The following is a 14,609-nucleotide window of genomic DNA, read 5'->3' on the forward strand; positions in this document are numbered from 1 at the left end:
GTTGGCGGTTAGTTAAAATTTAACTTTCCGTAAGAAACTTGAGAACCTGTAGATTTTAGGTTCTTAAGTTACGGCCTTACGAAAATTGAGAGCGGTGAGAGAATCAGGCTTGCCAGACTATCGTTTTTGTATTTCTTAAAAATAAATGAAAGCAAAAACTTTTTTGGCATGATGTTTATTTTTTTTTTGATGTGGCATTTTAGGCGGTGAACTGTTATTCAGCTGAAAGAGACAACACAAAAACAAAATATTTCCGCTCTTGGCTTAAGTTGACGTGTTGAGTAATCATTGATGATTTCTTACGGTAAGTTAATTTAAGTTAAGTCTAGACTAACTGAGCTTTAAGGTTGAAGTACTTTGGCTCTCACTTTCTAAATAGCTCCGAGCGGCCCTGGGGCATTGAGATCAGCCGTTTTAGTAAATATATAATCGGCTCGGAGCGTTTTAACGATAAAGTTTAGGGGGCCGTTCGAAAGTGTGGTATCACAAAGGACAATCTTATATTGTCCAAGTGAGGTCCGGTTACACGGGGCTGCCACCTTACCTAACCTAACCTAACTTAACCTACAGGGTGGGCCAAATAAGACTTACCACAATTTCCCGCAGCAGGTTCCTAGTTGCCTAGCAGTGTGCGCAGTCGCTCCATCTTGTTGGAACCACAAATTGGGATACTTCTCTGCCGTTGGCCGCAAAAAGTTGTCATTCATTAAAGTTGTCATTCATTGTTCTGGAAGAAGCCCCAGAAATCGTTTCTGGCGTTTCATCCTCATTCTAGAAGAAGTATGGGCCGATAACTTTTTCGGCCATATCACCGTACCAAACAGTGGATCTGGATGGGTGTAACTGGCGCTGATGTGTTGCCCTTGGATTTTTATAGATAGTTTTGCTTGTTGACATAACCATTGAAATTCCATCCGACATCAAAATATTACCTAAAAAATCAATTTGTGTGGCTAATTGTGTAAAACGAATAGCGTATTCTAGTCGTTGTTGGTGGTCTTGATGTAATATGCATTATGATTTTCCAAGAGATTAACTATAACATGCAGAAAGAAAGTAACAATAATTTTTAAAAAGAAAGGGATAACACAATGTTACAACTTGATGGAGGTACCTTGCCATTTTAATGTCAGTCATGTGATGAATAACTGCCATAATTTATCTTTTCGCAAGAGTCTAAGGACTTCACTCAGCTCAAGGCTGTAAAGATTATACAAGTAGTAGTTCGAATTTTTTGCCGGTAAATTGTGAGCTTCATAAAGCATTCTCAAAGATTTGCATAACGGAAATGAAAAGTGAGGGTGACCCTAACGTGTGTAGATTTTCGCATTTTATTTCTATGACGTAAACCAATTACATTCGGTTTTCTTTCAATCAGGGGCCTATTTCATAAAGCGGTAGTGATAATTTTGTAACGACAGGCATTTTCCATGGTGTCAGTGACAATTCGACAGTTTGGTGGGTGTTTTGTTCCATAAAAACAACTGTCACCTCCTCTTAAATTCTATGAGAAATTCCATTGAAAAAAATTGTCGTTGACAAAACTGTCGCCAGTCATATGAAATTTATATGTAAATCATATGTAATAATTGCATTAGCATTATTTTAGTTTTAGGAAATATTCAAAATTATTCAAAAGTAATGAAATTTGCGCCATTACCATATAAATAAATTTACAAAACTCTCCTGTGAAAGCTTTCCGACGGAGCTATTTGGTTTTGTCGCCATTGTCGCGACAACTTTGTCAGAGTGACAATTGTCAGCACAATTCACTGTAATTTTCCAAAAATTTTCAAAGTTGCCTACAAACGTATATGAAACAGGAAAATGTCGCCAACAATTCTGGCAGTGAAATTTTATTGAAAAATCGACAATTGTCGCACCTGTCACTTTTATGAAATAGGCCCCAGATGGTATAGCTCAGTAACAAAAACATTTTATTTTATTTTGATTTTCTCAAATCGATTTTTAGCCCAAATCGTGCTATTCGGTTTCCGGTATATGTACGACTACATTTTTTTTAATTTTCACTATATGTAGTACTCGCATTGAAATCGAAAACGCGCGATTTGTGAAAATCAAAGCTATCCAGCATTCAAGAAATTTGCTCGAATTCGGGATCCGGAACCATGCTTCGTGTCAAACTCTTGGACAATACTATTGGACAGATAAAAAATTCTTAGTTTATATTTTTGATACTAACCCGATTATGAATATGTATAACTACGTATGTATGTATGGTTATGAATGTTGTCATTTTATTTATAGAAATGTTTAAGATAAACTAAACCTGTACTAATAGTATGCATACATATAATTCAGTATAAATAATTTTTCGGGGTAAAGTTACCAAACACTTCTATATGGCTTTTACTAAAAACGAATTCTAGTTTCCCTTCTCCTTAAGCTTATGTTTGTAATATGTCTATTTTGTACTGCACTGAACTTAATAAAATGGATAAGATAGATAATCTACACAATCTGTATTTGCAAAATTATCCTCATTTTTTGCTTAAATTATAACTTAATATAGCTGAACGACAACACTAGCCCTGACAGCCCATCCATTGAATTTGTTCCCGAAACAAATGAGCCATTTTCATCTTATCAAAATAAGTCAAATTCATCGCGTCCAACTTCTCCGGAAAACGAAAGTCTAGCAACAAATGTTGTGTCAAAAAGTCCACTTCGCGAAGAAACACCAAACCCGCCAAAAGATCTGCAAGATAGAAGAAAGTCAATGTCATGGAAAACTTTTAACCTTAAGCGTCAATTATCCAAAGTCAATATGAAAATTGGAATCAATGTTAATAACGAAATCGATCTTATTAAAAACAATTCAGTCTTTTACACTCAAAAAGAAGTATCGCCTGAGGAAAATGGAGGCGGCGACGGTTTATCGCCAAACGACAAGACGAGTAGGAGCGACAGCAAAGAAAACACTTGTGATTTTAGCAATGAACTTAATGTAGATCCACCTGATAGCGATGATAAACCATTAAGCAGTTTTCAAACAAAAGGTTGTAATAATTCCAGTTTAAGCACATACGATGTTGAAGCAGATGGCGGTGATATTTTTGACATTCCAAATGACGCTCAAGCAAATACGAAAAAAGTTGAGTTTGAAAAAGATACCGAGGATTTTCAAACTTCAAGACCTTGTGATTTACCACTCTCTGCGATCAGTGACGCAATTCAGGGAGAGCATGTGTGCGTTAAAACAGCGTGTAAAAAGTTTAAAGAGAAACAAAGGGATCAGCGGCTCTTATCTGTTCCAAATATAAAATATCAAACCCGAGATATTCGAGCAAGGACAAATAAAATTGACTCTTCACCGTCCATAAGTGGAAATATTTCAAAAAAGATAAGTAAGTACTCTTCTAGCTAAAAAAAACCCCAAACAACACAATTGTATATTTTGACATTACAAAGCATCGTAGGTGTAACAATTCAGCCAAATGTATGGTACATACAAATAATATATGTAAATTAAAATAAAAACTCGCAACAGAGGAAACTTAGTTAAGAAAACAAAGATGCTAGATGCTTCAAGAGAAACAAAAGTAAAGAAGATTTTCACCGCTTCTCGGAAATATTCAGAACCTTTGCTGTATTGAATTTTGTTTTATATTAAGTATAGGCTGATGAAGGTGAGTCTTGTTAAGGTCATGTATTTGAATGAATTAGGAAAGGAATGAATGAGATACCTTTTTAAATACACATCTACTACTTTTATCGATTATATAGCTTGGAACTCTGTTACACGAAATGTAAATGCTACTTTTCTGATACGTTCTAATTAGGGATGCCAATATATCAGGAAAATTGGGATCCCGGGATTTCGGGATATTTTTTAGGTAATCCCGGGATCCCGGGATTTATCCCGGGATTCAAATTGAATCATAAATTTANTTTATCCCGGGATTCAAATTGAGTCATAAATTTTATGAATATGAGTAAAAATTCAATATCTGAAAGCATTTAAACATACCATTAAATAAAACTATTTAAAATTTACGATAAACTGATTGTAAAACTCATATATCGCTAGCTTAGAGTGAAAAGTTGCTAACTTCACTTTTAATGAAAAATCATATTTTGATATAGGAGGCTAGATAAATTAAAATTGCAACGTTTCGAAATGGGTAAAGGTCCTTGTTTTATGTTTTCTCGTTTATATTCAATGAAAGGAAAATTTGTTAAGGCCAAAAACAGCTCCGAAAATTCGGTAAGGCCAAAAAAGTTCGAAATATTTTAATAAATATCGAATCCCTCCGATTCGTATGGAGTTTTTCTTTTCTTTAAACAGGCAAAATGTTTTATTTAAAGTTTTGCGAAATACTTGAAGAAAATGGCTATACGAAGTTTTTTCCTCTCCTGTACAATTTTTAAATTGGGACTTAGCAACTTTGCATTCTACGCTAGCGATATTTATTAAATCAGAAAAATTTTAATGTAAAACATTTTTTTCATTGTATTTAAAAAACCATGTGATTGAGGAACGTATACATCACAAATAATAATGTAAATACCAGGTACTTTTGAAAGTGACGATTAATAAAAAAAAAAAAAACAAAAATATACAAAAACAATTTCTTTAAACATGTTTATTCTACTCTATAAAGAAATGGCGAATGGAGAATTTTTTGCCATTTTTTTCGCAATTTACTAGACATTTTGAGAGTGTACGAGTCAAACGGATCTCAGAATCGGATTCAGCGGGTCGAAATACATGTTGGTAGTTGGGTCTGGTTAAAAACACAAACCCCTTTTTTGCCGGTGTTGTTATTATTGCACTTAAAATGTTTTCGTAAGAGCAGCAAAGCATTCAAAGCGGAGTCTTCTAAGCTTGACCTGCAGTTTTTACATACAAAACCTACTGATGAAAAACATATTTCGGCATCAACACTTTTAGGCTGAACTGTCAAAAGGTAGACATAATCCATTTGAAGATAATGACCCCTATCTCCTCCATTACAAAATATTTGAACATCTTTTACCAGCACGTCGGTCAAATTATAAGTTTTTCGATTTGAGGAAGTTTTGAGTAGATTGATCTAAAAAAATTTATATAACTTTTCCTTAGAACTCTCTGTTTCGTTTACATTAGCGACACTATGAGTAAATTCATTAAAATCTTCTTCAAAAAAGGCTCACACTGCAATTTAAAAGTACAGTTTCAAGCTTTTTGTTAATTGCAGTCAAAACGGCATTTTACAAAAATCATACTTCAAAATTCATAAACAAATTCTTACTGTCAATTTGATATTTCAAAATTTTCGGGATCCCGGGATTAATGCAAGCAAATCCCGCGATTTCCGGGACTTCAAAAACACCGGGATCCCGGCATCCCTAGTTCTAATATATGGTACATTCGAGTACATACAAAAAATATATAATATGCAAATATATATATATATATGCAAATACATGTCGTGTAAGAGCCTTTTTAGTAAATATACTTTATAATCTAAATTGTTGTTGGGTGATGGTGCAAAAATAAGTCAATATTTATGTCCAATAAATATAAAAAAACTGCCGAGATTGTCAAATTTACTACACCTCTCTACTGGCACTATCTTCTTATAATTGAGCCATATGCAAGCGCAACCATTGCGAAATCAAGCAACGAGAGTTTTCGCCGTCTATCATATCAAAAAATGTTTATCTGTGCAAACGTAGTACCCAGGGTTCGGATTTCCCTCATTTTAGCCCCTCGCTCGCTCGTTAGTTTGCTCTGAGCTTGCGCAACTCACGAGCAACAAGCGAGGCTGTTTGCAAACGAGCACTCGTTAAGTACGAGCGCACGCGCTGAGCAGCCATGGTTGCCACAATTGGTAACTTTCTACCAAAAGTGGTAACTTTTAAACGGTTTGGTAACTTGGTAATTTTTATTTCATTTTGGTAACTTTTGCAACTAAATATCTATTTGCAATACTAGAAAGAAATGAATTATGTTTTGCATGTGCGTAATTATAAAAGCCCTTCGAGTTTCAGTGGCAGCACTACTAACGCTTCTACAAAATTACTTCGATAAAATTAGAATCTGGCAATTTTCGGTAAGGTCCATAAATCGTTTTGATTATTCTGAAACAAGAAAAAATGTCGCGTGCTTTTTACTAGACCCACCTACCGACATGTATTTCGACCCACTGAATTCAAATCTGAGGTCCGTTTGACACGTACACTAAATTATGAAAAAGCGAAAAAAATAAATTTGCGATTTTCGCAATTTACTCGAAATTTTGTTCGAGTCAAACGGACGATTAAAAGCGCCCGCAACTTTTTTGTGTGCCGGTGCCATTATTCCGTGACTCGCAAATATCGGCACATTCCGAACGAAAAATTACACTGAAATTGGCACAACGTCGAAACCGGTTTGTCTCCAAGCCAAATTTGACAAGGGATGATGGAAAATCGCTCCACATTACATCATACTCCTACCCTGAAACACCAACAACGAAAATGAGAATAACGGCCCATGCAACAATGAATTGTAAGAAAAATATTTTTTAATAAAAAAAAATTATTAAATTGTCAATAGCATTTTCAATCTTGATAATTTATCAAGAAAATAGATTTAAACTTCTGTGCTAGAACTGGGAGCTCTTGATAAATAATCAAGAATTGACAAATTATAAAAATATTGAATTTATTAAGTCACAGAAACGAGCTGTAAGTATATACACATTTGTTGTGAAATATAGCAGTTTTATTCAGTATATTTTTTTCTCAGTGAAGAAGTGAAGATTTTGGTAGTGAAGATTTGGTAACTTTTGGTAACTTTTCTTAAGATATTTTGGTAGAAAAAATGTTGGCGAGTGGCAACCATGTGAGCAGCCAGCGAGCGAGTAAGCAAACGAGGGCAGCGCAAGAGTAGACCGGCAAGCAAACGAGGACCTCATTAGCTCTGCCCTCGCGAGGGTGTCGTTGCGAGCGAGGCACTCATTTGCAGCAGCAGACGAGCGAGGCGAGTAAACGAGCGAGGCAAATGAGGCAAGCAGATTAGACAGGCAAACAAACGGGTTGTTTGGTCAGCAAAAATGTATGGGATAAAAATTGCATTAACTAAGAATTTCAAGTAAACGATTGTACGCAGACATGCAGATATGTATATACATACATGTATACACATATGTATGTATTTATTTATGTATATATTCTCATGCACAAAAGAATAGATGCGTGCTATTTTTACCAGTTTTATCTACTAGGTATTCACATATCTGCATACATATCTATGTAGGTATAAGTTTTTTAATGTTCAATAATTTCTTATAAAATTTCAACTTATATACTATGTCTCCATTGTGAGATTTAATGAAGATTTAGCCCTCTGACGAGATTTGACGTTAAATCTTTTGAGATTTATACTATGTCGCCATTGTGAGATTTAATGAAGATTTAGCCCTCTGACGAGATTTGACGTTAAATCTTTTGAGATTTATCATATAAAATTAAATCTCGAAAGGCAGTAGATTTAAGTTAAATCTTCGTCAAATCTTCAATAATATTGATCAAAAAGTACAATTTGTTGGATGTGGCAACCACAAATTCACATGCCATAAGTCAAATGACATTTGTGTTTTCAATATACAGTTGAGGACATTGAAATCTAGCCTGTCATAAAAAAATGAATTTTCGAATTTTTAGGGATTTTTATATTTTTGTTAGTTTGGAAGGAAAATTAGTAATACATATTTACATAACTTTGGTTGTAATAAATTAAGAAAATATTATTTTAAAAACTAAAAATTTAGAATAAATGTTTCATAGTAATATCATGCAGAGTCTTCTCCGCTTTCTATAAGTCATTTACGCGCTGCGACAAAAAATTTATAAATTTCGGTAATGGTTCTGCTTCGATAACATTGCACCGAACATCCTCTAGAACTCAGTTCGTATTCATGATATGCCAAAGGCCCACGATTGGATTTTCGGTTCCGTCCTATGAATAAGAGAGTTCTACATAAATTTTTCTTTCAGCAAATGTTTTTTTACCGTTTTAATAATTTTTCTTAAATTCCGGAAAATGATTCTGAATATGATACCATTCGTTACACTTTCCAAACTATATATTATACATACATATTTACCACGAATAAGAAGCCAATAATATTCAGAATTCATATAATGAAATTCCGCTTGGTACCTTCCTTTTATCTGTCTGTATATCAATGTCCGCAACTGTATTTATAAAATTATACATAAGCAAACGTCAAATATTTAAAAATGTGAACGTCAAACATATCTCGTTGTGGTAATGGAGACGGTTGTGATTTAGCAACTGTATTTATTAAATCTTAATGGATAAATCTCTCAATGGAGACATAGTAATAGACTTAGGTCTCTTTTTATCTTTTCAAACACTTTTTTCGCTGTAGAGATTTTGCTTTTTTGAGAGCTTTTATTACTTTTTTTCAATGTGTAAGGTGCAATGCTTCTGATAAATAATTTGTCTTTGTATTCTTACATACAAGTAATTACTAAGTAATTCGACTAAGTATGTAGGTATGTTACATATGTATAAATGAGAATATAATATTTATAAAAATCATTATTTTGTCTTTCATTTCATAAATGAGGAGGACATTAGCATTTTCAAATGAATATTCCTGGTTTAGTCCCCATACATATGTATGTAAGTAGTATAATACAAACTACTATTTGATAATTAAGGCTGGTCCACATAGGACTTTCGCGTTGACTTTCTAGCTGGCGTTGGTTTGACAGGNTTGACTTTGTAGTTGGCGTTGGTTTGACAGAACGCACATTAAAAATATGCGTTCTATAATGAAGCTTGGCAGAGACTACTTTGGCCACTAAATTAACATATTAACGACAGATAAATTATCAAATCATATCAATAATTGCCTGAAAAATTATATTTCTTGCCCTCATTTGATTAAAAGGAAAAAACATTTCATATACTTTTATTTATTTGCAACAGCTGGCGACCGACGCAGCGATCTTTCTGCTTTGTGTTGGCCTTAGCGTTGTTGTATGTGAACCGGTCTCTATTCTTTGTTTACGCAAATTTTCCCCTGTCTACATATCCATACATATATACATATGTACATATGTCCTTGAATAACAGGCCACAAATAAATTGTTTCAGCAAGGATTATATTTCATTCAGGTATACAGCATAACTGCTACAAGTAGCAAACTATTTGGGGGTGTTAAGAAGTGCTTACTTGTTTTTTGTATCTGTGGCACAAACGATTATAATATCTTCGTTACTTACTTTTCTCTGTAAAGACAAAATACATGCATATGTACATACATACATAAATACATAAATACGTACATACATACTATAAATATTCATGTTATGTATGTACATATGTATGAATATAACTCTAAAAAATAATTCATTCCATAATATATGCTTATGTATGTAATACATTTTATTTGTTGTTTTAAATGCTGCCCTAATATAATATTCACATATTTATATGCATATGTACATATCTACATACAATTATTAACATACTTTCGTACATAATCTATTGACTACATTCCCACACGTGCACAAAAATGCATGTGTTGTTGCTCGTCTTACCTAGCAGAGTGAGTATGCAGACAGTAGAGCTGTAGCAAACCGTATGTATTCGTTACTGAGTAACGAATACAACCCCTGACTCGAAGTACCGAATTGTTACTCACATAATAATCTCGTTACTCGCATGTTCCGTACATGCACCATCATCGTGAATCAATACAACACAACATATTGTGCGGTAACGAAATTGTTTTCGTATCGATACTAAAGTGTGTTGCGTGTGTATGTACGTACATGCATGCATGATTCGTGAGAGGTACAAGTGCTTGATTGTATCAAATTGTTCGAATCGGTACAAAACTATGTTGCGTGTATACATACGTATATATGTACATGTATGTATGTATATTAGACTGCATCACCAAAAAAAGTTGAGGTTTTTCCGCCGGGATTACAAAATTTATTATATTTTAAGACGTCCACCAAAATATTTCGGAAAAATATTAAGATTTAAGCGAGCTGGACCGATTTGAAAATGCCTCCAAAAATGAAGTTTTTTATGAATAAAAATAGTTTCTTAAAAAACTTTTGAAGAAAAGGCCCCTCAGATGACAAATTAGATTAAGCTTAAAAAATTTGCATAAAAGTATTTAAAAATCTTTTCAACGGAGTCATAAGAATGAGATTTTTGATGCTGTTTTTTTACTTTTTTCAAAGATGAGTTTACGAAAAACTTGACAACTGGACCAAAAATGTTCTGATTTAGACTTATGGGATCTCAGTAGAAAGCTATTTTCACACTGTTTTTATTTCTGGCCAAAAAAAGGTCATTCGTGTCCCATCTTGTTTTTTCGAATACCAACACATCTTAATTCAACTTTGAATGACGTTCGTTCATCCTACCTTTCTATTCCTTCCTTTGAATGAGTTTATTAGCAAAGAAAGAAAAAGGGTGAGAAAATACCTTTCCAATGACACCTCCTAAGTCTAAATCGGAAGAGTTTAGGTTCAGTTATTCAAGTTTTTCCTATACCAATCTTAAACATTACGATTCCGTTAAAAATTTAAAAATATTTTTTTTTTTTTTTATATTTTTATGCAACTATTTTAAGCTTAAACCGTTTTGTCATTTGAGGGGATTTTTTCAAAAAAAATCTTTAAGAAACCATTTTTGGAGGTATTTTCAAATCGGTCCAGCTCACTTAAATCTTAATATTTTCCCAAATTTTTTGGTGTACGTCTTAAAATATAATACATTTTATAATTCCAATGGAAAAATAGTACCGATTTTTTTTTGTATGGGGAGTGATGCAGTCTAATGTATATGTATGAACGAACATTTCCTTACGCTGCAAGAATCGTTGCGATGATTCTTGTGAGGTGCAAGTGCTTGTAGTACCGATTCGTTACTCACATAATAATCTCGTTACTCGCATGTTCCGTATATGCGCCATCAACGTCAATCAATACAACACAACATATTGTGCGGTAGCGAAACTGTTTTTCGTATCGATACTGAAGTGTGTTGCGTGTGTTTGTACGTACATGCATGCATGATTCGTGTGAGGTACAAGCAGGGATGGAATTTCAAAATTTCAAAATGTGCCTAATGGTCTTCAAAAATTGTGCCGAAAAGAATATGAAAGTGCCACAAAATTAAATTTCTTTTATAACAATTATTTCTTAATATAAAAATTATTAATTAACTAAATTATTACAGTAAATCACTTTTATGAGGGAGTCTTTATAAGCGGTATACACGGTGCGTCTGAATCGCGAGTCGGTTTGGATGTGTTCAGTAAAAATAAATATGTGTTAGTTACACCGACATGACTCTTTATGACTCAACTGTGTGTAGTCGAAAGGCGCGTGAACACGTACACAGTTGACTCGCGAGTCAGACGTACCGTCTATGTTGCCTATTAGACATAAAACATAAATTCATAGTAAAGTTACACAGAATTCCAATTACGGAAGGGAAATACACCGAAGTACAGCTATTCTGACATTATTACACGTATATGTATGTACCTATATGCGAAATAATGGCAGTAAGCCATTTTGACCAGTTTCGCCTATTATTTTCATTGATTATTTTTTAATTGATTTTAAATAAAAGTCTAATTCATAATTTAATAAGCACAATAAATGTACACAAATCGGCATTTCAAACTTTGTACAAAAATTATAAAAACTCAGCAGGTTTTTGCAACAAAATACTTTGAATTCAGAATTTTCAGGGAGATTCCAAGTTTTCGATGTTATGCATTTTTTCCATATAATGTGTGTTCGAAATTTTTTTAAATGGATCAAAATGTATGACACCGTCAGAAAAAAATATCAAAAATCATCGGGATATTGCAGAAACTGGCACTTTCATTTAATAAACTATAAAACTGCGAACTTAGAATCATTCCAAAAAATCTGAAATAAAAGCTTGTTGTGGCGAAAACTTACTTTTCGTACTGCATACTCACAACAGAATTCAGAGGTCTGCAAATAATTCTCACAGCCCTTATTTTAATTTTCACTTTTTGTAATTTTTTAATCTATAATGTGGTATGTAATTTTTTGTTATATATGGCATTTTATGCTAAACTTCTATATTTTATGATTGTGTGTGTGAGGATGAATTGTACCAAAAGTGCCTCTGAGAATGTAAGGGCCAAAAATGGCACTATTGTGCCTACTTTTCCATCACTGGGTAGAAGTGCTTGATTGTATGAAATTGTTCGAATCGATTCAAAAATATGTGGCGTGTATACATATGTATATAAGTACATATGTACGAACGAACATTTCCTTACGCTGCAAGATTCGTTTCGTTACTCACATAATAGTCTCGTTACGCGCATGCACCGTATATGCACCATCATCGTGAATCAATACAACACAACATATTGTGCGGTAACGTAATTGTTTTTCGTATCGATACTAAAGTGTGTTGCCTGTATATGTACGTACATGCATGCATGATTCCTGTGAGGTACAAGTGCTTGATTGTATAAAATTTTTCGAATCGATACATATCTATGTACATGTATGCATATGGAAGAACGAACAATTCCTTACGCTGCAAGATGTGTTGGNGTACGTACATGCATGCATGATTCCTGTGAGGTACAAGTGCTTGATTGTATAAAATTTTTCGAATCGATACATATCTATGTACATGTATGCATATGGAAGAACGAACAATTCCTTACGCTGCAAGATGTGTTGGGATGATTCTTGTGAGGTACAAGTGCTTGTATCAAAAGTAACGATACGAAAGATACGGGCGTTGATTGGATTAGTAACGAATACTTACGGGTATCCGAAATTTCGTTACTTTTACAGCTCTAGCAGACAGCTACTCGCCTCGCATTGCGAGCCAGGCAACACACAACAGCCTCGCTCGTTTAATAGCAGCGCGAGCAAACAAGCAGCGCTCGCTCGTTTGCCGAGCAAGCCAAACTTCACGTGCCTCGCCTCATTGCTGCTACGAGTACGAGCTGCGAGCGCCTCGTTGCCTGCGAGGCATTGAGTAGGAGTTTGCTCGCTCGCTCGCTCGAACTCCGAGGTTTTGCCCACCCAGGTAGTACCAACAGTAGGTCTGTTCGATGAGTGCATTAAAAGTGTAGAACAGTGTAAGAACAACATCTGACAGTTCGCACACGATCTTCAAAAAGAACACAACGCAAAATTTGGCATTTTTGAAATTATGCACTAAAAGTTTATATCGAGCTTTTATTTATCTTTAAGCAAAAACGAGCAAATTTTTGTTATTATTTGTTGAAAAACCCTAAGGTAAAGTCTTCCTTGCGTATATGATTAGTATGTGCTTCTTCTTCTTATTTGGCGCTGTAACCGCCTAAGCGATTTTGGCCGAGTTCAGCAAAGCACGCCAGTCGTTTCTCTTCTGTGCCAACTGACGCCAATTGGAAACGCCAAGTGAAGCCNCTCCCTCTTCCTCTGCTACCACCAGCGGGTTCCGAGTTGAATACTTTCAGAGCTGGAGCGTCGGTGTCCATTGGAACGACATGACCAATCCAGCGGAGCTGCTGTATTATAATTCGATACACTATGTCCATGTCGTTGTAAAGCTCATACAGCTCATCGTTCCAACGTCGAGCGGTACTCGAATACCCCAAGAGCCGCCTCATCGGATGTTGTCATTGTCCATGCTTCTGCGCCATATACCAGCACGGGCATGATGAGTGACTTATAGTGTGTGGGTTAGGTACGTCTAGAGAGGACTTTATTCCTGAATTGCCTACTCAGTCCAAAGTAGCACTTGTTGGCAAGAGTGATTCTGCGTTGGATTTCCATGCTGACATTATTATCGGTGTTAATGCTGGTTCCCAAGTAAACGNGACATGGCCAAGCCAGCGGAGCCGCTGTATTTTAATTCGCTGCACTATGTCCATGTCGTTGTAAAGCTCATACAGCTCATCGTTCCAACGTCGAGCGGTACTCGAATACCCCAAGAGCCGCCTCATCGGATGTTGTCATTGTCCATGCTTCTGCGCCATATACCAGCACGGGCATGATGAGTGACTTATAGTGTGTGGGTTAGGTACGTCTAGAGAGGACTTTATTCCTGAATTGCCTACTCAGTCCAAAGTAGCACTTGTTGGCAAGAGTGATTCTGCGTTGGATTTCCATGCTGACATTATTATCGGTGTTAATGCTGGTTCCCAAGTAAACGAAATTCTCTACTTTCTCGTAATTATAACTGTCAACAGTGACGTGGGTGCCAAGGCGCGAATCTGCTGACTGTTTGTTTGATGACAGGAGATACTTCGTCTTGTCCTCGTTTACCACCAGACCCATTCGCTCTGCNCCGTAAATCTTCCGCAAAATCTTTCTCTCAAACACCCCAAGAGCCGCCTCATCGGATGTTGTCATTGTCCATGCTTCTGCGCCATATACCAGCACGGGCATGATGAGTGACTTATAGTGTGTGGGTTAGGTACGTCTAGAGAGGACTTTATTCCTGAATTGCCTACTCAGTCCAAAGTAGCACTTGTTGGCAAGAGTGATTCTGCGTTGGATTTCCATGCTGACATTATTATCGGTGTTAATGCTGGTTCCCAAGTAAACGAAATTCTCTACTTTCTCG

At 35.3% G+C, this 14,609-nt stretch overlaps 1 protein-coding gene across 9 annotated transcripts in view; it reads left to right on the forward strand.

The window, feature by feature from the left end:
• The window catches only part of LOC108371389 (syntaxin-binding protein 5-like), a 552,451-nt gene that overhangs the window by 433,321 nt on the left and 104,521 nt on the right, over nucleotides 1-14,609 (forward strand). For 8 of the 9 annotated variants that reach the window (XM_017626982.1, XM_017626947.1, XM_017626939.1 and 5 more), the window contains one exon: nucleotides 2,534-3,368. The exons of the other annotated variant lie outside the window; for it this stretch is intronic. In XM_017626982.1, coding sequence (XP_017482471.1) covers nucleotides 2,534-3,368 — 835 coding nt within the window. The remainder of the gene's footprint in view (nucleotides 1-2,533; nucleotides 3,369-14,609) is intronic. 9 annotated transcript variants of the gene reach the window in all.

This window comes from Rhagoletis zephyria, unplaced genomic scaffold (assembly GCF_001687245.7).
Source record: "Rhagoletis zephyria isolate East Lansing unplaced genomic scaffold, Rhagoletis_zephyria_1.1 Rzeph_scaffold_00068, whole genome shotgun sequence".
NCBI classification, from domain to species: Eukaryota; Metazoa; Arthropoda; class Insecta; order Diptera; family Tephritidae; genus Rhagoletis; species Rhagoletis zephyria.